Here is a 27,171-nt window from a genome sequence, read left to right on the forward strand (position 1 = left end):
CTGTGCAGCACCATGGATAGCTCCATGTCTGCCAGAAACTTTGCTCTGGTGAAGCCCAACTCCTAGACTGAGTCAAACTATTCCTTGCCCTATATAGCCTCTTATTTTTCTTAGATTAAGTACAGCTACAAGGAGAGCCCAGTTATCAGAATCACAGCATGTAGATGGTGAAAGTCTATCCCTTATCTCGCTCTCTGTGAGCTCCCTTAATATGACCCCCCTCACATGACTATGATATAGCTAAAAAATTGGTGCCAGTTGGGACTCACCCTCCCCCAGCCTTGATATTTTGTTGGTCATGGCTAGGGGAAGAAAGGGATCCATTTTGCTTCTTTACACACTGTGATCCAAATAAAAATTGCCCCCACCCTTACAGTTGGAGTTATTTTAACAACAGCCAAAGACATAGCTGTTTTGGGGCTATGCATTAAGCATAACACTTAGTTAAACTGTCAGATGATCCTGACTAGGTCTGAAGTGTGTCTGGACAAACTCTGCTCAACTGGAGTTGCAAGGAGTCCAAAGGAAGGTGTGTTGACGCCATTATATATATATTTGCACCCTCAGATGTGTTCTTCTAGGAGATAGGTGAGATATCTGAGCCAGACTAGGCATCCAGGTATTGAACTTCTGGCATGGATTCCTTTACTTGGATGGCATTATTAGACAATTCTTTGGGGACTGCATTGTGAGTGCTTCTTGAATAAGACAAATGGAACTTAGAGTGCTCTGCCAACCTATGGTTTAATGACAGCAGTTTGAATATTTACCACCCTTTCAATGCAGTTGGTATTTGGGGGTGGGAAGGTTTGCCCAGCTGTAATCCAATAACTTTATTAAATTAAATGCTGATGTTGGCAGATATATCCTCCTCCTTCTCCTCCTGTGCATGTCTGGAAAGATGCTATTTTGTGGCTCATGCGTCTTGTTTTATGTTTTGTTTGACAGGCCGAATGGGAGCTGGTGAAAAGAAAAATGCTTGCAATGTACAGTACCGACGACCTTTTGGTTGTGCAGTCCTCAGCATAGCGGATCTGTTGGCAGGAGACACAAAAGATGATCTTATTCTGAAAGTATACATGTAAGGAAATGTAAATCTGAAGTACATTAAAATAGACCATGGGAAGAAATTGGGAGGTCAAATTTTGTCATAGAAATTTAATCTGATGTTTTCCCTCCAAAAAGGGTTTGACTTCCAAGTTATATGTGCAGATCCACATTTCACTGTACGTTCAGATTAAGCCATTATAGCCTATTGCGCACAGTTATCGTATAACTCTAGGTATGATACATTATCTGATTCTTAATATCAGTCAGTTATTAATGGCTATTTTCAGCCTCAACTCCATTCTCTGACCTGATCAAGAACTCTACCACACAGTCTATTGCAGCTAATACAATAAAGACTTCTGTGAAAATTTAAAGAACAATAACATCATGCAAAGGAGGATGCTGCCTTATGAAAACTTGCTCTCTGAGTAAAGGTGTGGATTTAAAAGACGACACAAGAATCTTTTTTGCAGCAGCAGACTTTTTGATTTATAGAATTGTAGAATTGGAAGAGCCATCCAAGCCCTTAAAAAGCTTGGAGCTATTCTTCACACTGCTTCTGCTAACCGTTTATAAGTCAAAACATCAAAATAGAAAATCCTTGACTGAGCATATGTTCCTACACATCACTTGAAGGGCTCTCCCAATCTTTTGCCACCTGTATTCCTGGTAGTTTAGTTGCTACTATATTATAATATTTTTGGTCAAATTAGCAGGATACTGAGTAGCCATGAGAATTTAATCAGGTCTAACAAGACGCACATTCAGAGAGTAAGAAAGCAGACCAGAACCATACTATGTGGGTTGTTGACCTCTACCAGACTCCAGCCCTTGGTTAGCCATTCTCTGGGCAGGTTGTTGCTAGCGCTTAACCATGGAACAAGGCTCCACAGAAACACCTATCAGATGTTTGCATGGCACTTGCTAACAGCTTCACATTTCACACAACTTTCTAAGCTGCCCAGTATCTGCTCTTATCTTGCTTCTTCTTCACTTACCAACAGATTATTTTCCAGCAATTTTGGACTAGCGGTTTCAACCATAAAGCAACATTATATTTTGATGCAGTGGTGCCTAACAACACAGTACTGTTGTTAGATTCACACACAGTCTGTCAAGGCTAGTGGCTGCAAGAAGCCAGACATTTCAACAAAGCGAGTAGCTCAACAGCAGGGCACACAGGCTGCATGCAGAAGATCCAAGATTTCATCTCTGCTTGTCCAGCAACAGCCAGAAATGTCCCTTGGAAACTCTGGAAAGCCCATGGCCACTACAGCAAACGGCGCTGAGCAAGATGTACCAATGGGTCCTTCCAATATGCCTCCATGTCTTTGTGTCCATAACATGCAGATTTTAAAATATATATATATCGCAGAATGATCACTCCAATCCCATTGGAGCTGTTTAGTAAATAAAGTGTAAGTTGTATTTTTGACCCAGTGGTATTATTTAGTTTCTTGGAAGCAGTGAAAAAGTATGTTTCACTCTCCTCTGACTTTGGACTTGAAAGTGTGAAATAATATTTTGGGAAATAATATGAGGGCACAGACTGCGATGTTATCAGCTCTACTCACTGGGGACTTCTGCTACTTTCAGGGTTAGTTCTTGGATTATGAATCGCCTCAGTGGCTCAAGGTCAATCCTTCACTGGACTCTTTCCCCCCTTATTATAGCTGCTGGAAGCAATGGTTGTGAGAGCAATTTAGTGTGATGGAGCAATGGCAGAATAGCTTTTATTTTACTTTAATTTTCTGACAGTTCAGCCGAAAGTGTTCTCTGCTGGATTCCTCAGCAGTAGGCAGGTTGACTTGCCAATTTTGTTCTCCTTTGAGAATAGGACTGTTTATGTGTGTGTTTTAAAAATGCAGGACAACACATAAAAAAAAAGGATTCTGGCTTCCTTTAAATAACAAATACATCTTAAAATAATTGCTGAATTATGGGATTTGAGCATTTTGTTTCTGCTTCTATTGAAAATGTTTCTTGCGTGGAATTGGTACTCATGGCTCCCTCTCTAGTGGCTTCCCATTTTGAGTGTGGCCACTTCAAAGAAATTGCTTTGTGGTATAATTTTATTTGACCTTTAGTTTCAAACAATCTATACACAGTGGCCAGTCTCAATTATCTGTAAGTCATCTAGGGGGAAAGCCAGCTTGGGTGGTTTACCCCCTAGACGACTTGAGTAAGAGGCTCACAGTTTAGAGCTCATGGTCTCTAACTGCTCAGCAGATATTCCTAAGGTGCCATTATCTGTGCATTAGAATGTGAGCAGGCTGCCATGTGTAATTCTCCATAGTGGCCCAGTGGGCACTGTTGCTCATTAAAATGATGGGCACCCAGTCACCACAGGTCATGCTGTTTCATGCCACTGCTGGTAAGCCTATTGGGGTGTGCACTGACTGATGTTGGGGAGCTGCTAATGTTGGAAAGAACCCATCGGATGGTACTTGGCTGGGGTGATGGTGTCCAACCTGGAGCTATCCCTAGATACGTTACTTAGAATTCTGTGTATATAGCACAGGAGGAGAGGTCAGAGGGAGGAGATTGGGAGGAGGAGGTGGAGCTGGATTCTGATGGGGCAACAGGGTTTGGTGAGCAGGAAGAGCCCGTGACAGGCAGCAGTTCAGACTCTGAGGCTGAAGCAGAGGAGGCCGCTGCAGACTCCAAGGACTCTCCCTCGCCTCCTGGTCTCCAAGAATGTGCAGAGTAATGAGAAGAGCAGGCCAGAGATGCACAGATGCATTTTGAGACTGCTTGGGAAGCGTCCTTTTTTTAAGGAGAAGCCATAGACAGGGTGGAAGGCAGGGACTTTCAGTCCTGGCAACTGCTTTATAGGGGCAGGACCTACTGGGAAAGGTTGCTGAGTTGTATGCCATTTCCTTGAATAAAAAATTAACTTCATTGACTTCTTTGTGCTGACCTGCATCTGACTCCAGCCCCCCCCCCCATGCTTCTAGCCTGCTGTCCCTCAGACCTGCACTCTGTGGGTCAGTTGCAGTGAGACCCTGCTCCCTGCCGGCTTCTATACCTTCCTTTGATGTGTTCCCCACCTGCAACCTGAGACTCCTCCTGCACGGAGGTTGCTACTACTCTTCCTGCCTTAAGCCTCTCCTGGTTCTAGGAGACAGCGGAGCAGGGGAAGGTGGGGAGATTACTGATCTGCCTGTTGCCAGAACAGCCTTTCCTTCCGCCACATCCTGAGTGCATCCCTCCTTCCCCTGCCTTAGCTCTTGACTTGTGGGCTGTGCCACACCCCATACATTGCTGTATGGGTCACATACCTCTCCTGGGTCACTCCCCTGATCCCCTGTCTTCCTGCCCCTAACACTCTTCGGAGCCCATAACAGATATGCATTGAAGTTGTTTCATTTCACAGTTGGTAGCGTTGGATGAGAGATACAATCCTGCCTTGGGAGATAGACCCTCTGAATTTGTTAACTAGGGAAAACATGTATCCTATTGGGATTTTAAAACACTACTCCTTTTACAGGTGTAACACGGAGAGTGACTGGTTTCAGATCCATGAGAACATCATCAAGAAGCTAAACGCTCGTTATAACCTTACAGGATCTAATGCTGGTAAGTCATCTAGCTGATTTTCTTCTGCAAAATTTGAAGAGTCAGTATGGTGCAGTAGGTAGTATTTTAGCTTTCGGTGTGGCAGAACACCTGGTATCAATTCCTGCTTAACTTCTAAGCTTTCTTGGTAGCATTTTGGTCCAGTCCTGAGACCCATGACGTTTAATTGATTCCCCCCCCCCACCCAATGTGGATAGGCTTGCCATCTTAGGCTGGTCACCATCTTTCAGCAGATGTTGCCCATACATTAGCAAACAATTTTGTTTTTGCAACCATGGGGTCTGAAAATTTGCTTTTTATTTTAAAAACTGAAGGCAGAGCTTTTCAGAGAAAAATCTTCCTCTCATGAAATCGCATCATTCTCATAGCCTTCCATACAATTTTTGCCAGTGAATAGATAAGGTATATAAGTAGTCATGCTAATTTAAATGCAGCTAATCACAAAGAAACAGTTTAAGAAAAGAGACTCAACTAGCGCCATCAATCATATGCAATTTTTGATGTGTGTTTTCAGCAGTGCCTCACAGCATTAGCGGTCTTATCTCTGTGCATGGCATTTTGATGGGCTTTGTGATAACGGTGATTTGCTGCAGAGCACATTTTAATGTAAGGTGAATTTGCCGTTTTAAATTCATGATGCAGCGAAACCCTGGTGACATGGGAGATTTGAAAGAGTTAATGTAATGGGAAAGTTAGCATGCTGCAGTCTTAATTAAAAAGTGGTAGGGTCATGGTGTGTGCATTGCATTTAAACTTTATTGTGTTATATTGCCCTGGCCTAAAAGAGTACTTCTTAGTCTTAATTATCCCAAAGTCATAGAGGCTGTTGTTGCATATGTTTGGGCAAGATATGTGAATTTTTTCATGCTGCTGACTTGCACATGAGTAAGCACAAGTTCAGTGAATGAGGTTTAGATACTTTTACAGATATACCGTATTTTTCGCTCTATAAGACGCACCAGACCACAAGACGCACCTAGTTTTTGGAGGAAGAAAACAAGAAAAAAAATATTCTGAATCTCAGAAGCCAGAACAGCAAGAGGGATCACTGCGCAGTGAAAGCAGCAATCCCTCTTGCTGTTCTGGCTTCTGGGATAGCTGCACAGCCTGCATTCGCTCCATAAGATGCACACACATTTCCCCTTACTTTTTAGGAGGGAAAAAGTAAGTCTTATAGAGCAAAAAATACGGTATTTACAGATGCAGTTATTACACTAAGAAACCATGCATGTGTGTGTATTCTCCCATGAGACAAATGATGCTTAATTTAAGCCAGAATGTTGTCTTATCCTGGTTTATGTAGTAGCTGTAATGTTAGTGAATTACAAGCTTTAAGTAATTCCATACCCAAGTGATCCATTTGGGGCTTTTTACTAGAAATTTGAAGCGTGTGAAGATTTATTTTATTTTTTAAATCATTTTGGAAAATGCTGCATCAGAGATCCACAAACAACTAATTTACAACTTATATCTTCTATGAGTGCATGATGCAGCCCAGAGGAATTTCTGAATCAGTTTTAATTTATTTATTCCATTATGATGGTGATTGTTATTATTAATTAGTTTATACCCTTTATTCAGATATCACAGGGCAGTTCACAACATAAAAATAGAAAATGAACATGCAGAATACATAACAAAACAAACCAATAAACCCTCTCCCACAGACACATTTAAAAGGTCATAGAATGTTAATCTGCCAAACACCTGGTTGAAGAGAAATGTTTTTGCCTGGCGCCTTAAGATATGTAATGAAGGCGCCAGGCGAACTTCCCTGGGGAGAGCATTCCAGAAACGGAGCCACTGCAGAAAAGGCCCATTCCTGTATTGCCACCTTCAAGGGAGGCACCCGAAGAAGGCCTCAGATGATGATTACAGGGTCCAGGTTGGTTCATGGTCCTTGAGGTATTGTGATCCTGAGCTGTTTATTCTGCCTTTCTTCCATGATGGACCACAACCTGCCAGGGCTCCCAGGCAATCTTCCACCTAGCTCCAGAAGCTGCATATTTTCATCAAGATTGAATTGCCCCCGAATGATGCCCTGAGACAGCATTAATGTCAGAGTTCTAAAAACATTTACTGGCAGTTTAAGCCCCAACACAGCATGTCTTAGTTCTAAGCAGATGTGTATATGATTGTCCTGTAGGTGACATATTAGTCCATTTCCGTATTGATGTTTGTTCTTGTAGGGTGACAATATCGAAATCTTATAAGCACCCTTTTCTCAATTCTGTGTGTGTGCATTGAGGCCTTTCATTTCATTGAACAGTCTTTCTCTGAACCTGTATGGTATTAAATACATAAAGGTAAAGGACCCCTGACAGTTAAGTCCAGCCGTGAACGACTCTGGGGTTGCGGTGCTCATCTCACTTTACAGGCTGAGGGAGCTGGCGTTTGTTCGCTCCGCAGACAGTTTTTCCGGGTCATGTGGCCAGCATGACTAAACTGCTTCTGGCACAACAGAACACCGAAACCAGAGCAGTACACGGAAATGCCATTTATCTTCCCGCCGGAGCGGTACTTATTTATTTACTTGCACTTTTGGGGGTACTTTTGAACTGCTACTTTGGCAGGAGTTGGGACCGAGCAACGGGAGCTCACCCCGTCACAGGGATTCGAACCGCCTACCTTCTGATCAGCAAGCCCAGCTCAGTGGTTTAGACCACAGCGCCACTCGCGTCCCTATTAAATACATACCCTCACTCAAATAGCAAAAATGTGCCTACAACGTGGGCTCATAATTTGCAGCTGAGGTCTGCTGGTTGATTGTCAGCTCTTTATAGTAAATTATGTGGAAATCTTTTGGTGCAAGGTGAAGCTTGCACCATATCATCTAGAAAATGTTCTGTTCCGGCCTCTTTCCAGTGCTGTTATTCTAGAAAAAAAGAGGTGCCGAAATTCACCACGAACACCTCCTCCCTTGATCTCTTCACATGGCAATGGTGCCCACCAGCAATGGTGCCAGAACCCATCTAAGAAGAGGAGCTTCCATTGAGTTATGGCTGACAAAAATCCCTGCCTCTTTCTATAGAATACATTTGTTACCATATTGATAATGAGCATCTTCCTGCTCCCATCAAGGAGGAAAGGAACTTATTTACTGCAACCTTCTTGAATGTGGCTCTCTTCCAAGTGTTTTGGACTGGAGTTCCCATCGATAAGAAGAGCCCCACTGGATCGGGGCAAAGGACCATCTAGTCCAGCATCCTGTTTTGCAAGGACGATTTGCCTGGGCCTGATGGGAACTGCAGTCCTAAACGTGTAGTGGGCACCAAGTTAGGAAACGCTGATTTAGTGACATGTGACTGATCATGCTTTTCTGTGCAATCATCCCAAGCTATCTTTTGTTAGGTCTCTGATTCAGCTTGTTCTCGAATATGCCTCTGCTTAGTTCAGAAATACATCAACAGCACTTGAAGAGTTGTGTTTTATACCCACTCTCCCTGGCACCCATACGTTAGAGTGCTTTTGTATAATTGCTTTTGCACTCTTGTGACAGGATATTAATCTGCCATTTTAATCCTTCATTACACTTCTGAGGCAAGGAGATTATGTACATTAGATTTTGATGTGTTTAAACATCAATTGTCACCGAAGGCTGCTGTTAGAAAGAAATTCAAGGCAGGAATGATGCTGAGATCTTTGTGATTCAACATAAATACACACAGCATGGAAGCATTTCACTTTGTTCTCAATAAAAGGAAAGCCAAGGCAAATGAACTTTGGAGATTTTTTTGCTTGGTAATTATTGCTCAATTAGCTTTAATTATGACTTGACAGTAGAAGAGAAGTATTTTGAGATTTTTGATTAAAATAAAATAAAAGCTATGCACATATATCTAGTTCCTGGATGATTTTTTTTTTAAGATTATTCTTTTAAAGATTTAGAAACATGGGGCCCTTAACCCCAGCAAAGATGGGGATTCTCTGAATAACACTATATTTCTTAAGGGGTAGGAGATAGCAAAGCAAATGAAACAATAGGCGTAATTTCAGTGGCTATTTGCACTGTCAGTCAGTGGCTTGATTTCAACATAACATAACACTTAACTATGGTTTAGTGTTACTCATGCGCTCTCCCTTCTTTGTCCTTTTTTTATGGAACTACGAGGAAGAGATGAGAAGCTTTCATTTCTGTTTTCAACTAAGTTCAGATGCCATTATGTAAACAGTGGTATATCAAGCCAAGATCCGAAACTGTTTGTCTGGATTTGCACATAAGGACAAGCCATGGTTACTTGAAAATGGAATCCCCATGCAATGTTCATGTTTTGAAATTAATGGTCAGCTAAGGCACTCGAGTATTGACTAGAAATCAAGATATTGGAAATAATACATTTTGCTTCTCACAGCATGAGAGGGAGAGCACACTCTGATCTTCAAGATGAGCAATGCTTTGCCTCCCAGTTTATTTTGACAGCATTACAGGAACAAGCTTCAAGCTTGTTGTGAGTTTTCTGCTCCCTTCTCCTCTTCGGACCAGAAAGTTTTGCTTACAGTTTATATATCTTCATGACTCAAATCTCAGGAAGCCAGGCGCGAAAAGATGATTTTAAATACAACCATTACTTCTGAGCCAATATAATTATTGAGGTGAGCACTGACTCATGATGAGCAGTAAGTAGTTAGTCATAGCAGGTGGTGATTGGACACAGCATGGTTTCCATGAGTTGGTTTTGACCTCTCACGTTTGACAAGCACTGCTTGTGGGGGGGATTTAGGATAACTGAAAGACAAACTTCTCTGTGACATAGGACCAGCTGATGGAAACGTCTTATGGGGTCATTCTGGCAGCCTTATCTGGTTCCTTGCCCATCTTACGCACGTTTAGCAGAAGCCTCACAGTTATAAGAGAGGGGACAATCTGCCATCCATAATATAAAAGCCAGCTCCTAACTCCAGTGTGACTAAGGAACAGAAACCAGGGCTGGGCCTTGCAGAAGAAGAGGCAAACCTATGATGATGGAACTGGCTCTGTTTCCTAAGATACCCATTGAAGTCTCTAGTACTTAGTACAGTAATTAGAATGCCGTTTGGGACACAGCTGCTGCTGGATGCTGGAAATGGTGGATTCTAGGCCCTTCCTCACATCATGTGCTTCTAATAAGCAAGTTTAGCCTCTGATCCTTGAGCAGGGGTGGGGAACCTCATGACCAGGGGACCAGATGTGGCCCTCCACAGGCCTTTCAACTCGGCCCTCAGAATTCTCCCCAGACCATGCCCTGTTTTTTGCCCCAAGTGTTTTTGCTGGGCTGGAGTGTGTGCTTGTGTAATTCTTGCTTTTCTGGATGGAAGACAGAGTGGTGGGGGTGTAAACTGGCTTATTGATAGGTAAAATTTACTATAGATAGGTAAAATTTACTTTCATTGTTCCTCCCTCTTTTCCCTCTGGCCCTGCCCACTGCTGACATGCAGCTTACTGACAATATTGCCTAGAAGGGCTCCCGGGTTTAACCCTTCACTCCCTCCTAAATACATAAACGGCTCTCACTCATGCCTGAGGGTAAAAGTAGCAAGATGTCATGTTAGCTTTTTCTCCCTCCCACACCTTCCATTCCTTGACTTTTCTTGCATCTCATGAGTGTGTCACTCTTCTAATTATGCTTGAAGACGTGAATTTATCTTTGGTTCCTTGCTCTTTGGCCCATTGTGAACTTCATGCCATGATTTCCTGTAGAACATAGCAAAGCTAAGGCATTTTTTTCCTTCGAATTCTACATTGTAAGCTCCTCAAGGCAAGGACTTGACTTGTTACTCTGTAAAGCGCCATGGTGGCATTATATTATGAAATAATAATAATAGTGATATAGAGATAAAATCTGCCCCCTCCCTGCAACCTTATGTTGCATAGCTCTGCTTTGCCCAAAGGAGCCCTGTTTAGTGGTGCTGGAGTGGACAACATGGTGGTCTTCATCTGTTGTTGTGCTCCAGCCTCCATCAGCCCCGACCAGCATGGTCAATGTTCATGGATAATAGACATTGTAGTCCAGCAATGTCTAGAAGGCACCACGTTGGCTACACCTGTGAAGTGGTAATACATTTGTATGCACAGAGGTGTCTGAAATCGATGCAATGTCTTCCCACCCATTCTGCATATCGTAATGATGAGCATGAGTCTTGCTGCACACAAATTGCGCCGGTTCTTCTCGATCCGCACAGCTCATTTATCGGTCAGAAAATTTCCACACTTCCACCCTCATTATTTTCACTGACTGCAATGCAATCTATTGTATTTCCCCTCTCATTACTTGCACTGGCTATAATAATCTAACACAGCCAAGTGTTCGAGCTGCTATGTGTGCAGCTGGATGCTCAAGCCATGATTATCTTCCTACGCCAGCTTATACTTTGTTTACATTTTAATGCTATTAAAATTCTGCTAGATTGGAAAGGTGTTTCGTTATATTGTTATAGCAATCTAAACAAGAAGATAATGTTCTATTGACTAAGCTCACTTTGAACGCCCTTGCAGCAATGGCTTAAGGTAATTGACAGCTACAGTTTTATTAAAAAATTCTATTATATAGGACATTCAGTGGCTGCCTTGTACCAATAAACTCTATTGTTAGCTTCTCAGGCTATCATTCATCCTGTTTCAGTGGTACCTGAATTGTGCAACTTCAAAAAATGTAGTTCTATTATGAAGCATAAAGACTTCACGTAAAATTTGCTTGTAGAAAGCCTGGAAGGCAGTTGTAACCCTAGTTAAACTTGACACCTTTTCAGATATCTGTGCTATACCTTGTACTTGGTACAATATATACAGTATATATAAAATGGTTTCTCAGCAATAGAGCAAACCTTGCATGAAAGTGAGTACTGGTCTCATGTGGCTTCAGTATATTTAAAAGGTAATACAGTGCCTGTCTGGTCCCAGTGGTCTTGGAATTTGCTCAGGGCTTATTAACACTTTATGTGCAAATGAGATGGCCCACACTTTCGTTTAGTAGGCTCGCAAACATGGGTCACTTCTGATTCTTTGTACTCCGAGGAATAGCAGGTTGCAGCAATATTCAGGAAAGCTTTTTCACCAACTGAAAAGAGGGTTGCAATGCTTTTTATCAGGACCCAAATCAAGATGCTGGTACTTACCTTTTAAAGTTGTAAATGACTTGGGATCTCAACACCTGAACAAGTAAGTGCCTATTTCCACATAAACTCCAACATTTCTCCAAAGAAAATAGGAACACCCCAGATAATTATAATTATAATAATTATAATTATTATTTTATATATACCCCACCTATCTGACTGGGTTGCCCCAGTCACTCTGGGCGGCTTCTAACACATATAAAAACATAACAAAACATTAAGCATTTTAAAACTTCCCTATACAGGGCTGCCTTCAGCTGTCTTCTAATCTAAAGGATCAAATCAGAAACCGGGACGCCTTCTGTAAATCTGGGAAATAGGGACACTTGGAGGGCCTGTTTCCATACCAAGCTAGCCTGTGTTTTGTTGCTCGGTCCCAGCTCCTGCCAACCTAGCAGTTCGAGAGCGCGTCAAAGTGCAAGTAGATAAATAGGTACCACTCTGGCGGGAAGGTAAATGGTGTTTCCGTGCGCTGCTCTGATTCGCCAGAAGCAGCTTAGTCATGCAGGACCCAGAGAAGCTGTCCGTGGACAACGCCGGCTTCCTCGGCCAGTAAAGCGAGATGAGCGCTGCAACCTCAGAGTCGTCTGCTACTGGACTTAACGGTCAGGGGTCCCTTTACCTTTATATTTGCTGAATATTCTTCTTCAGTTGCCTACTTTTTTGGATATAAAATACTCATGCCCTGGGTTTGCAACATCACATGATAAACAGAAGCATGGTGAGTTGTGGCAGGAATCAAACTCTCTTCCTATTTGCAGTATTTGAATACTGGGAAAGATCCATCTCATACTCAGCTGCATGTATGTACAGAGAGTACTGTGTGTTTGCAGGAGAGGGTGAAGACTGCAATCCACATGCCCCTATGCAATGTACATTGAAAGTGGTATTTGAGCAAGTGAAAAGGGTCTTAATCTAACATCCTTGATAGCTCCTTCAAGTCCTGGGTTAAAAGCTGCTTTTGTGGTTGATATTCTCCTGCTTCCTGGGTGAAATACAATTCTCTGAAGGAAGTCTGAGGCAGATGAAAGAAGAGGTTGAAGAAATCTTTAAATGCTAATTAGATTTAAGGTCTTGAACTTTAAAGTGTTTAGGAAGAATAACAGGATTACACGGCACCAGGCAGTGCAGAATATCTTATTATTTTAGCAGACAACTTCTTTGAAGTAATTGTAGTCTGTATCAAATGTGTCTTTGTCTCTAAGAAGACAATAAAAAAACACCACACAGTTTAATAAATGTCTTAAGCAAAGTTATTTGTTAAAGGGTAATAAATAATATGGCCAGTGCTTTAAAAGTCCCCATTATAGTTGTTTTCACATGTGCATTTACACACACACATATGGGATGAGTTGAGAATTGAGTGATCACATCTCTAATGTTAGAGCATGTCATCTGTGGTCCCTTTTATCACGGGCAAAATAGCCATGAAAATCACAATAGAAGGTGCTGTGGATAATCTTTCTGGATGAATAGACATCAAAAGCTGTAGCCACGTTGAATATGTTTTGGGAAATTTGAGACTGTATAATACGCATGGGGAGCCTCAGACCTGGAGGCCAAATGCAATCCTCCAGGAGTCTATCTGACCACTGGGACTTTTCTCAGGCCACGCAATGTCCTCAGCCACAACAATCACCATACCACTACTGCATTTAGGTTTCGTATTCTGGTATTTGGAGATGAACTACTGCTTGTGCAAACTAGTTTCTCTTGCACAGACACTACTGCAGACTACAGGAAGGGAGAGAGGCAATTGGAACATGCAAGTGGAAGGGAGTGGATGAACCCAACAGCCGAGCCGTGCTTTTGTTGCTACAAATGAATCAAGCCAATGTCTCCTTGGATTTTGCATGCAGTGTCCCAACTCCGCCTATAATTTTTAACTGTGAAGCCCTTATTTCTGAATGGTGCCCATTTTATTATGGAACCTGACAATCTCTGAAGTCAGTTTGCATGGGAAAATGAATTTCCGATCTCTAGAACACTTTATGGTCCCCAAGAATTGGTGGTCTATACAGTACCCTGTGGGCTTATGTGTTGCTTGTCTAGATTCTTTTGACAGATGGCCCCTGGTGCTTCTCTGTGAGGAATGACTGATTCTTGACTGTTTCCTTTTCCTTTTATAGGTCTAGCTGTGTCTCTGCAGCTGCTACACGGAGACATTGAACAAATCAGGAGGGACTACACATCCATGTTTACACATGGAGTATCGATAACAAGAAAGCTGGGCTTTTCCAATATTATCATGCCAGGTGGGTTAAAGAACCAAGTTAAGAAAAATCCTATCCTAAAATGGGAATTAAGGTCCGAGGTGGTTGAAAAGACACTTGTCAGCTGGATCAGGAAGCAGATAGATAGCTAGTGCGGCAAATTGTACAGCAGACTATATATGTTCCTATCAACCCTACTTCTGCAAAGAGGTGGGCCATAGGATTTTATACCAGCTGGTTCTTCTGAATCACCTCTAAGGGAAGCTGTAGCTAAAGGGCATTGCCGCAGCTACTCCATGAGGTTACAAAGGATGATAATGGAAAGTTGCTTATTTTTCCTGGATGATTTTTGTAAAGCTTAGATTTTGCATCTTCCATGATTAAGCATGCTCACATGGAAATAAATCGCGCCGGCAGCAGTAGGATCTAATTCCAAGTAAATCTTTGTACTTCTGGTCCAAGCCTTTGTGATCAAAGACCTGATTAGCTATCTCTGCAATGGAATTTCTGAAGGACTGGTAAATCATACCACGGCAAAAAAAGTTTGTGTGTCTGTGTGTGTGTGTTTTAGGGCAAGCAAAACAGACATCGGGGAAGAACAGTCTAGACTTGAGCATGTCCAGGTAGGCATGATTGACAATGGAATGAAGAAAGCAGGAGTAAAGTTAGGATGATAGGAAGTGGAGAGGTTAGGGCGTCAAAGCAGTTTGATTTAGGTGCTTAGGCAGCAGCTGGCTTGCGCAGACAGGAGTGTGTAGCAAGAATTTCTGGGAGCTTTAGCTCTGAGAATCAAATGGAGTGTAGCTATAAATCATCCAGTCCCAGACACAGCAAGTATTGGCAGAGAACCACGAGTTCCTGTTGTTAGATGTTTGGGACTATTGCACACTTAATTGTTGAAAGCTAATCTCAGAGCTTTTAAACAGATAATTCTCATTTTCCTTGGTCTGCATTTTTGCGTGGTGTACAGAAGCCAGGAAGAACCCATTTTGGATACTACGTAGGTCCTTCCTCCCTTTTATTTCCTGTTCAGCTTTATGTTGATTGCAGGGGTGAAAGGTTAATCTTCTGCCGCGTCCTGATTCTGTCCAGAATACCATGCAGATGATTCAAAGAATCTTCTCCCCAAAATCCATCACAAATAACTGCTTGAAGTTCAGTGGTTTCCACTAGCACTCCAGCTTTCCTTACCTTTTTTTTTGTGGTGTTGTAGTTTGGTAATTTGAGAAAATGTCATCAAGCACCCTGGAAGCTGGTGTAACTGATGCTAATGAGTAACAGCTTTTACCGAGCACCAGGCATCCCTATTAGCTCTATTCCATTCTTTGCTAGCAGTGCATGATATAGCGGCTCTCTGCTGTGCGTTGTCACATTTTCCTCTGGCTGCTATAAATAATTTTTCTTCTTTTGACTTCCCATTGTGAGACACAGTGATGTTCTGTGCCACTATGAAAATGCACATTACAGCGGAGCAGTGTGTGGCCAGCCGCTGGTAGACTTCAGCGGCTATGTATAAGCTGCGCTACTGTAGCTGTGATGGACTTTGCTTAAAAATATAGATTTTGACATCAGTTTAGTAATTGGCTCCATTCTTTTGTGAGCCTACTGAACCACTTTTGCGAGGATACGGCACATGCTGTAAAGGATATTTTTTTATTGGTATAGTGATCATCGTATCTTAATAAGAATGAATGTTTGTTTTGCTAATTGCAGCCAGGCAATATGGAAAATGAAAAGCAGAAGGTTATCCTTTCTGTCTGTATCTCCTGCAGTGTAGGATAGACTTTGTTCCATGAGTAACACACAGCTTTAATCAGATGGGATGGGCAACCCACAGGACACATGCAGCAGTGGTTGGGAGAGTCACAAGCTACTTTGTTGTTGTTTAGTCGTTCAGTCGTGTCCGACTCTTCGTGACCCCATGGACCAGAGCACGCCAGGCACTCCTCTCTTCCACTGCCTCCCGCAGTTTGGTCAGACTCATGTTTGTAGCTTCGAGACAAGCTACTTTAAATAAATTCAAATCTCCAGGGCCTGATGAGCTGCACCCAAGAGTACTAAAGAAGTTTACCAATGTAATCTCAGAACCTTTGTCTATAATTTTTGAGAAGGGGGGAAAGGAAGACCCAGATTGGGTCTGGTCAGCTTGATCTTGATACCAAGAAAGGTCCTAGAACAAATAATTAAACGGTCCATCTCTGAGCACTTAGAAAAGGATGCTGTGATTACTAAGACCCAGCATGAGTTTCTCAAAAATAAGTCATGCCAGACAAATCTCATTTCTTTTTTTGATGAAGTTACAAGCTTGGTGGATCAGGGGAATGCTGTGGACATAGTGTATCTTGATTTCAGTAAGGCTTTTGACAAAGTCCCTCATGATATTCTTGCAGAGAAGCTGGTAAAATATGGGCTGGACAAAGTAGCTGTTGGGTGGATTTGTAGCTGCTTGACCTGGCTTACTGGTAGTACATGTGAAAAGGATATATGAGTACAGTGTGATGCAGCAGCAAAAAATGCTGAACCTATTTTAGCCTTCATCAACAGAAACATAGTGTCCAGATCAAGGGAAGTCATAGTACTGCTCTATTCTGTCTTGGTCAGACCACACCTGGAGTACTGTGTCCAATTCTTGGCACCACAATTTAAGAAGGAGATTGAGAAGCTGGAATATGTAGTGGAGGGTGACCGATATGATCAAGAATCTGGAAACCAAGCCTGATGAGGAATGGTTGAAGGAGTTGGGTATGTTTAGCCTGGGAAAGAGGAGACTGAGAGGAGATATGATCGCTATCTTCAAATGTTGCACTGATGTTTTGCTTTTGGCATTTGGTTGTTCACTGTGGGAAACAATTACTGGACTAAATACAACTTTGATCTGATCCAGAAGAGCTCTTAAATTCTTAAACAGGACTATTATTCCTATATATCATGTGCAAATATAGTTCGTTGGGAAGAGGAAGAAGTGTCAAAGACTCAGCCATAGGCTTCAAAGTGCAGATAGATTTATAATCAGCATCCCAGAGAATATTATGTTGAAATCATTCTATTATGTTGAAATCACAAATCATCTGATTTTGTGTATGACCCTTGTAAGTGTCTCAGATATCAAGCAATTAAACCTTAAAGCTTCAGGTGTCAGTATTTCCCAATCAATTTCCAGCTCTTTTTAGACCCATCCTAGACCCCATTGATATAGGGAAAGCCCCCAGAAAATCCTCTTCTCCTTCAACAGCAGTAAATATTATTTTCTGCTTAGGGGCCTTTGTAATTAATCAACACTACAGAGCTCAGATGCTGGGTGTGAGCACCATCTACAGGGAAGTATTTTCATCAGATAAAAGTCTCCTTGAGGAATTGTGTTATTTGAATCTGTTTCTGTCCTCTCTGTACTCAACTGACTCTGCTATAAATCAAGAAGACAAAAAGAAGGTGTTGGATTTGTACAACCGGAATGCAGTTATTTGTTTTAAAGGGCTTACCATTATGAGATTACGCCCAAACTTGGAATGCAAGAACTGTGCCTTAGATTATTAACTGTGTTAAGAATTTAATTTCCTACTCTTTCAGATATTTGCTGTACATTTGTCTCCTGTTTGTTCCTTGTGACTTGATGAGTGTACCTATACAAATTGGGTTCTGGGAGTACTGTCTCACATTAATTTTTATTGTTGTTACAGTATTCCAGTATTTATATACCACTTTTGAACAAAATAATGTTTCTGAAACAGTTAAAGCTGTTTGGTTTTGGTTTTTTAATGAAAATATAAAACAATTCAGGTTGACTCCCCAAAAGGTTTTATACGTCTCAAAAGGAGCATAAATTAACCTCTTGAGGAAGAGCAGAACATTCCACAGCTTCACAGCCAGAAAAACTAACAGAAATGCTACTCCAGAAGGGAAGGTCTCTGGAGCAGAACTGCAAAAACCTGGCAGGCTTATACGGGATAAGAGCCTTAAAGGTTAAAACCAGCTGTTTGCATTCGGCTCTACAGGTGTTCTAGGACACCTGTGATCAAATTGCTGGATTCCACTTATTCCAGTGTGCTTCCAGGGAGTCACGATATCTAACTGAAAACTCCAAGGGTGTAAAACTCTGGAAAGGACTGCATCCTTATGCTATGGATGCAGTCTCTGTCCCAAAATTATAAATAAAACCAGGCTGAAAAGGACCAAGAGATGGCCAGAATCATCCAAAAGCAGACTCATTAGTCTCATGAAAGAGAATAATGTTTCACATGTTCTCAGTTCCTTAAGCAAGAGGAACTTCTAAAGGCAGCCTTTTACTGGATCAGTTTTCTGGTGACTCTGCATGGATTGGAGAGTCAGTGGTGTTTCATAATACAGTGGTACCTTGGTTGTTGAACAGCTTGGCTCCCGAAGTTTGCAAAACCTGGAAGTGAGTATTCCGGCTTGCGAGCATTTTTTGGAAGCCAAATGTCCGACGCGGCTTCCGATTGAGTGCAGGAAGCTCCTGCAATCAATTGGAAGCCGCGCCTTGGTTTTCAAACGGTTTCAGGAGTTGAACGGAACGAAATAAGTTCGACAACCAAGGTACCACTGTACCTGTCTGATTACAAACATACAAACATTCAGCATAGGGGGCAGCCACAGACCTAATCTGTAAAGCATTATCTGTTTCCAAAAGTAACAACAGGCAGTTGTAAGCTTGCCCTTCCAGGCATCTTCCTGCTACCCAGCAATAAAACTCAGCTTTCTTTCTCCTTAGTTGGTTACACTGAAAACTGCCGTATTTTCTCTTCTGTGACACACATACAACAGGCAGAACCCTATCTCAGCCTCTTCCCTGCCAGGCAGGTTTGCCACAAATTTCAGTAACAAGTACCCACCAGCCTTCGAGGTCATTATGCAAGCAATCAAGCTGTGCGGAAGCCCCAAGAGAGTCATCTCTTCGCTTGACGCAACCCAGTATTATTCCCATAATAGTAATATTCTTCCATTCTTGCAGTCAGTAACTTCTTGCTGATTGCAAAGTCTATAAAATTCAATTGGGAAACCTGCCCCCCCTTTACCAGAGTCCTTTGTCACAAAGTTTTTTCTGATTGTGTTAGCTATTGAAAAATAAGTTTAAAGCAATACAGTTTAGTAAATAGGGCTTGAACTATAACCATCCATAAAACTGTTATGATCTGTGGGGAATGTAGCCTGTATTTCAGATGCTGTTTAATTTTTTTTTTATATGAATGAAAGTGGGGACGATGCCTCATGTCTGCCAATGAATTTCGGTTTTCCCAAATAAAATCAGCAAATGAACAGGTGTCTGGTCACACTCGGTTCAATAAGTTCAATAAATGCACAATTACTTTTATCGCAGCCACTCCGCTCTTTATTTCTTTTTCCTCCCGTGACCTTGATTTATTGGATTCACTGTGTGTCTTGTCAATAAAGGGTTGAGCTTGGAGTGACAGGGAGAACAATGTGCTCATAATGCAACTGTGTTTGATTTCCATTTTGCTGCTCTGGCAGGAAGGCAACCAGCACCGGGGATTTAATGTGGGGTAGCTGTCAGGAATACCTGTTTCACTTTTGCTCTACAGGAGAGGGAAACCTGTGCCCCTTCAAAATATTTTATGGGGTTCCAACTTTCATCAGCCCCAGCCAGCATGACTAAATGTCAGGAATGATAAGAGTTGTAGTCCAGCAACTTTGCTAACCAGCCATAGTCTGCCAAGAAAGTAGTATGTGTAGTTTAGAATGTTCTTTAGAAAACAAAACAAAAGAACCCTAACACTTTACTTTGGAAGACTGTTCCCAAGTCCAGGGAAGAGGTCTTTAAAATTTCTGGAGTACAGTGGTACCTTAGGTTAAGAACTTAATTTGTTCTGGAGGTCTGTTCTTAACCTGAAACTGTTCTTAACCTGAGGTACCACTTTAGCTAATGGGGCCTCCTGCTGCCGCCGCGCCGCCGCTGGGTGATTTCTGTTCTCATCCTGAAGCAAAGTTCTTAACCTAAGGTAATATTTCTGGGTTAGCGGAACCTGAAGCGCATGTAACCTGAAGCGTATGTAACCCAAGGTACCACTGTATTTTGCTTGTTAGATATTTTATCTTAGGACTTCATTTTTTCAGGGATTGTTGATGATCTTTCTTTTTTAAAAAAGTGGTCATGAACATAATTCAAGTAAAACGAAATAATTGGGTAGCTGACAAAAAGTGTCCTATTATCTAAGTTTTCCAACTTTTTTTAAAGGATTGGGGCTCACTTCAAGTAGACCACTTCTTTTGGTGGGACAAGCTGCTGCCATCACATAACTCCAAGAAGCTTGCACTGACTGCCCGTATGCTACCAGGCTTGGTTCAAGGTTTTTGTATAAACTTACAAGGCCCTTAACAACTTGGATCCAGGATATCTTAAGGACCACCTGAATCTTTACATCCCTGCGCAGTCACTGAAGTTTCTTTTTTTTTCTTGGGGGGGGGTAGGGAGAAGTCACCATATCCATCAGGAGCAGTGCATTCAGTACTGTGGGCCCAATTCTGTGGAACTCTCTCCTATCTGAGATAATAGTAATAATATTAACAACAATAACAAGAATAATTTTTATGCCACCCATCTGACTGCATTGCCCCAGCCACTTTGGGCACCTCCCAACAAAATATTAAAAACACAGTAAAATATCAACCATTAAAAAACCAGCCCCAATTGGAGCTGCCTTCAGATGTCTTCTAAAAGTCAAATTGTTGTTTATCTGTTTGACATCTGGTGGGAGGCTGTTCCACAGGGTGGGAGCGACTACTGAGAAGGCCCTCTGCCCCTATAACTTCACTTCTCACACTGAGGGAACTGCCAGAAGGCCCTCAGAGTTTCACCTCAGTGTTTGGGCTGAACGATGGAGGTGCATGCACTCCTTCAGGTATGCAGGGTCAAGGCTATTTAGGGCTTTGAGGGTCAACGCCATCGCTTTGCCAGGCTTAGTTGAACTTCTGGTGCCTGATGAAGACTTATTTTATGTCAGCAAGCATTTTAAGTAATTTTTAAAAAATTCTTTCTAATTAATTTTAAACCAGTTTTATCTCTGTTTCACCTTTTGTGATCCTGTATGCTGCTCAGAGACTGCAGTGATAAGTGGTCTGTGAACAGCTGAAATATGTGAATGCGCATTGATCCATGTACATGGTGTGTACATGTTCCGGGACTATGGAATACCAATTCTACATGGAATGCCAATCTGTGTGACGAATTGTTCACATTTCCAACCACATCCTAAAGCATATTGAATCATCAGTGATTACCTTACTAGGGGATGGAGGCATTTCAAGATGGCCTACGTTTGTAATATAGGGTTGAATCCAACATAGCCACTGTGCGAGTGGAACATAGTTCTGCTCTCACAGCGTGACTTTCCCTTCCTCTCCTCTCCTCTCCTCCTCTTTGCTACCCTCCCTGTAGCCTGCCACATCTCCTCAAAATTTGCCCCACTGGGTTGGGTAAGCCTCTAGAGCATAATTTGGGGAGTACGTGGGGACTGCAGGTGGGGAGGAGAGGGATGGGAAGCCCCATTGTATGACTGAAACACCACTTGCCCAATATTGGAGGCCATAGTTTTTGATATTGAAGTATTTTGTAATAGGGTATAATGGGAAGGGGGTGTTCATTGTATTAATGATAACGTCTTGTGCATACAACATACATTGGAGGGCTGGGCACCATAACAAATTGGGGGTGTTTGTTTGCCTACCGTTTGCACCTATATTTTGGGATATGAACCTGGCTGTTCCTAATTGCTGCAGACAAGATAGAGGTGCCACCATCCTTTTTTGGCTGTGACTCCAATCTGATGGAACGCTCTGCCGCAAGAGACTAGGGGCCTGCGGGACTTGACATCTTTCCGCAGGGCCTACAAGACAGAGCTGTTCCACCAAGCCTTTGGCCAGGGCACAGCCTGACTCCCTCCTTTGGCAATCTTCACAGAACTCTAGCCCAATGGTTGCCATCAATTTGATTTGAATTAATTTTATAATTAAATTTAGAATGCTGTATTATTTTATTGCTGTTAGCCGCCTTGAGCCTGGCTTTGGCTGTGGAGAGCGGGATATAAATAAAAAATTATTATTATTGTTATTATTGTTGTTGTTATGTGAGCACATACAAAGTCTTCTTACCAAGCTTCTCCACACAGGCAGGCAGTAGCTATGTTACATCCTTCTCTCCAGCTGTTTGGAGTCCTATGTATTGACCTCTCTCTTTCAGCTTTTTCAAGCCTTTTTCAAATATTCTGTGTCTGCTCTTATTATATATTCTATTGGGAACTCCTCCTTTATATATCTACACTCACTAATTGCCAAATGGCTTTTCTTGAATTGAGATTTGGGCTTTGTATTGGTATATGCATCTCTGGGCAAATGCATGCATGCTTTGTTTAAGATCTAGTATGACTATAACAGATTTACACGAGGAATGGATTATGAAGTTATTTCCAGCTTGAATGAGTCTTGATTGTTTTGTGTCTTTAAGCATAGTATTCTCAGTCACTTTAATATTATCTGCAGCATTAATTAAAATGCTTCCGGCTGTGGAATGATGATTCTCCCCCTTAAAATAATACGTACAAAATTAGCAACCAGCTTCTAAGACACATACTGCTTTTGTCCTTTGTTCTGTTATGGAGCAATTATTGAAACACAGTTCGCTGCATAGTAGACTTTATTTTGTTCATAGTGCCTGTCGTAATATATTTTTATGTATTAAATAGGATTGTAACCTGGTTAAAGAAAAGTTACTTGAAAGGACCTCAGCTGATTGTATGTTCGCTCCTTCCTCACTCCACCATACAAACTGCAGCATGCAGAAATAGTTGGCTTAACTAAGGCCTTCAGCTCCCCTTTTCTCCTTTTCTTTTTTTTATGATGGGTGTGTGTGCTTTTTTCAGCTCAAGGACCAGATCAAGAATTGGCTATTCACAGGCCATTTAGGGCAGATGAGTGGTGCTATCAGCTGATAGGCATTGGCAGTGGGAACCTTTGAAGTTGTTCATTTGCAAAGTACATTTGCAAACAAATGTTTCACCTTTGTGGACCAGCAAAGCTCCCTGCAAAGGAACAATATTGCTTTGCAGACAGGGTTTGATTTCAAAGCGCATCTGCAAATGGACAACTTCCCGGGGCTCACTGATGGACACCATCAGCAAATCCCTCTTGGCAAGGAACAATTGGGAGTGTACCTCCCACCCACCCCACTTCCAGGAGAGATGCCATCTCTATGTTCAGCCGATGTGGAAAAGAGCTCTGTGTGCATACAGATGGGTGTGTGTAGTGCAGAGGGTCCCTGACTGAGCCAAAGGCCTCCCTCGCATAAATTGGTATTTGTAGTTTTCTACCTTGCACCAATGGAGTCCTATTGCTGCAAGCATGTTGTTACACCAGCATGGTTTTGCCAGCTTAATGTACAAGGGGTTTAGGATGAGCCTTACCCTGTCCGGTGGGCATGTGCCTGAGAGGGGGTCATGCTCTGATTATACAATTCTTGCAGAACGGATCCATCTCATCATTACTATTAACACTCTCTCTCTCTCTCTCTCTCTCTCTCTCTCTCTCTCACACACACACACACACACGCACAAATGGTGTGATTACAGAGTAAATTTTACCTAGCACTCCTTTCTCCTGGGCTTATTACCTAATTTTTATTATTTTATTTTGTTATTTAAAGCGAAGATCAAGGCTGTGTTGTTTCTGCTTGGGTTAATCTTCAACTGTTTCTTTCCCTCTCCTGCAGGTGAAATGAGGAATGACTTATATATCACAATAGAAAGAGGAGAGTTTGAGAAGGGAGGAAAAAGTGTGGCTAGGAATGTAGAAGTGACAATGTACATTGTGGACTGTGGTGGTCAAATCTTAAAGGTATTTTTCTTCTTCAAGCTTTCTCCTTAACTTTTCCTATTGTGTATTTTATTCTAAATGGTAACCTTCTGCAGTCAATGACAGCCCATAGATTTTATAACAATGTACACAGTCCAGCTATCCAATAGAGAGAAATATGTACACTACATATTCATGGGGTCATAATCACAGCAATCAAGCACACAAATTGCAACTTCTAGTTAGGCCTACACAGCTTGTGTGACCAAGCTAAATGCAGCCTATGAATGAATTATACCATGGCCTCCTGGACCTTCATAACCTTGCTTCTTTGGCAGTCCCAGGCAGGCCAAAAAATAAATAAATGAGGGAACCTTATTGAGCCTTTGCTTGAGAAGGTCAACTTTGCTTGAGAAGGTCAATGAAGGGTTGGCAATGTTCCGTAGATGCTTTTGACGTCTTTTTTCCAGAGTCCGTGTTAATTTTGACTCTAAAGTAATGCCTTTAACCTGCTTTCTTTCTCTCTTCATCAGGATTTTATCTCTTTTGGCTCTGGAGAGCCACCAGCCACTGAATTTCACTCCTTTGTGCTTTACCACAACAACAGTCCCCGGTGGGCTGAGCTGCTGAAACTTCCTATTCCTGTGGATAAATTCAGGGGAGCTCATCTTCGCTTTGAATTCCGACACTGTTCCAGTAAGACCTATTCATAAGTTGTAGTGCTTTGGAGTTGCACTAGGCAGTCTCGGAGCTTTTCAAATGCTTTTCGTGCACACTGACTTAAGACAGATTTTCTACTCTTTGCAGCTTACTGGGAGAGGGAATCACATTTGAAAACCAGCTATCCACTGGCATTAACAGCTTTGCCTTAGCACTATCCTGCAGAAAGGGATGGGTTTTCTTCCATAACTATAGAGTGTATGAAACTCTTTACCAGGCTACAGGTATATGTAGCTGTAAAGGTTTTCCCTCAATATCTCTGCCATTATTACTTGCCTTTCTGATAGTATTTGTTTTACCTAAATACTTTTCACCCCTATGAGGGTTGGATGTAAATGACAATTCTATCAAACACAGTTGAGAAAAAATATCTGAAATTCTATAAGCTAAAAGCTTCCTGCCTACACAGACTGCTAGGGGAAATAATTGGAAGGTTCTAGAGCAGGGGTGTGTTCCTCCAGATGTTGTTTGACTCCCAACTCCCATATTCTCCACAGGCTCCCCCAGCTTTGTTCTAGAGCAGGGGTTCCCCAGCTGTGGTCTGCAGACCACTATTGGTCCACAAGCTTTATTCAGGTGGTCCATGGCATGTCTGTAAAAATACAATTAAAAATCACACAGCACCTAGCACAGCACATTACAAGCAGAAATATCATTACGTGGTCCACCGTGACCGCTGGCAATTTCCAAGTGGTCTGTGTGGGGAAAAGTTTGGGAACCACTGTTCTAGAGAGTTGCAAGGGTTGTGGGCTCAAATAATAGAATTATTAGGGAAGTGACATGTTTATTCCAAAACAAGAGCTCAGAAATAGGAGCAAGTAGGTGATTTTTTTTTCTAGAACATTATTCTTTTCTTCAAAGCAATGTAAGGTGATATTGAAGGAGAGCTACAATTTACAGTTTTAGAAGTCTTTGCCTTCTCTTGGTATGTGGTGAACCAAATGGTCTGAGAATACAGCTTGCTTCTCCTTATCTCTTGCATACTTGACTGTTGTGGAAAGGGATTGTTTAAAGATCTCTGCAGGTATTAGCTAGGATCATTCAACTCTTTTAGTGACCTCAAGATCTGACTTTAGATTAGTTTCTAGTTTGGCTAGGATATAGATGTCTTTCATCAACTTTTCTTAAAAAAGCATCACAAATAGTGATGTAAGTACAGAGTGTTGCTCTTATGTTCCTAGCAAGCTGGTGCTTTTAAGCATGCTTACTTCAAAGCAAGTTGTTTTGAATTTGAATTTTCTTGCATTTTAAATATATCCAGAATCAGGGTAAGTATTTTCAAAATAGTTGGTGTAATTCTGTAATTTGGATGACTCAGGGATTGTGCTCAGTAAAGAAAGATGAATTTGAATGACATGTTATTAATTACTTTAGACCCGATGCTGCCACAAGGAAGTAGCTGCCTACAGAGTTTTTGGGAATGATTCCTATCCTGGCCACGAACTATTTCCTGCATAGATTTATGCCATCATGTTGGCCTAGTTCACACATCATGAAAAGCTATAGTTCGTCTTCGGCCATGGCTTAATTGTGAATGTACCTCCCCCTGCTGCATGGATCCCTCTCCACCTTTCACACCCACACCCTATGCCTGTACAACTCAAACAAGCCATTGTATGATATCACATCGTCCAAACCTGGACCACAGTTTGTTTTAAACAAACTAACTGTGAGCACTAAGCCAGAAATCAAGTTCTTGGTTTATTTCTGACTTAACACTCGCATAGTTTCGGTGTGGACAACATGGCAAGCTGTACCGTGGATTGTTTGAGTTGCCCAGGCGCCATGCATGCTGGGAGAAAAGCTGCCTGGGGGAGCTACGCAGCAGGGGCAAGGCACATGTAAGACTGAGACAAACTGGCTTTTCACAACATGGAGATGAGGCCATTGTAAATTTCCTCCTTTACACTCCCATGCTCCTGGCAGCCTTGGTTAGTCTCAGTTTTAATTGAAGCGTGTCCAAATGTGTCCTATCGCATTGCTTTCTGTATGAGTTGTGGCTGTTTGCTGGTTTGTGCCCTATAAGTAGTTTTGTAGGTTATGGATTTCTCACTATGGCAGAGGGCCTTCTCTGTAGTGGCGCCCACCCTGTGGAACGCCCTCCCATCAGATGTCAAGGAGATGACCTTTAGAAGACACCTGAAGGTGTCTTCCCTGTATAGGGAAGCTTTTTAATGTTTAATGTTTTATTATGTTTTTATATATGTTGGATGCCACCAAGAGTGGCTGGGGAAACCCATTCAGATGAGCGGGGTACTTATTATTATTATTATTATTATTATTATTATTATTTTCATTTCCGACTTTTGGTTGTGGATGAGTGCCGAGTTATATATGCAACTCTGCTTTCGCTGAATCTATGCATTCTCATTTCCAGCCTGGAATATGGTGGATTTTTAATTTATATATGTGTTTCAGCAAAAGAAAAGGGGGAGAAGAAGTTGTTTGGTTTTTCTTTCGTCCCTCTGATGCAGGAAAATGGAAGGACACTGCCAGATGGCACTCATGAGCTCATTGTGCACAAGGTAATTTCCACTGGAAAGCAGAGAGAAATGTGATTTATTCAAGAGAAATACTCCAAATGCCTAGGGCTGCCCTTAGATTTAGGCAGATTGAATCAGCTGCCAAAAGAATGCTAGGCTTGTCATTGTGCAAAATACCCTCTCATTTTATCCTTTCAAGTTTATGTTATTGGCTCTTT

General features: G+C 41.9%; 1 protein-coding gene across 8 annotated transcripts in view; it reads left to right on the forward strand.

The window, feature by feature from the left end:
• Positions 1–27,171, forward strand: part of DOCK4 (dedicator of cytokinesis 4) — a 247,223-nt gene that overhangs the window by 129,768 nt on the left and 90,284 nt on the right. For all 8 annotated transcript variants that reach the window (XM_083399233.1, XM_083399234.1, XM_083399227.1 and 5 more), the window contains exons 11-16: positions 949–1,081; positions 4,541–4,629; positions 13,851–13,976; positions 23,668–23,792; positions 24,284–24,446; positions 26,889–26,995. In XM_083399233.1, the coding sequence (XP_083255359.1) occupies positions 949–1,081; positions 4,541–4,629; positions 13,851–13,976; positions 23,668–23,792; positions 24,284–24,446; positions 26,889–26,995 (743 nt within the window). The remainder of the gene's footprint in view (positions 1–948; positions 1,082–4,540; positions 4,630–13,850; positions 13,977–23,667; positions 23,793–24,283; positions 24,447–26,888; positions 26,996–27,171) is intronic.

The sequence above is a fragment of the Podarcis tiliguerta genome (genome assembly GCF_965153285.1).
Source record: "Podarcis tiliguerta genome assembly, chromosome: 10".
Taxonomy (NCBI): domain Eukaryota; kingdom Metazoa; phylum Chordata; class Lepidosauria; order Squamata; family Lacertidae; genus Podarcis; species Podarcis tiliguerta.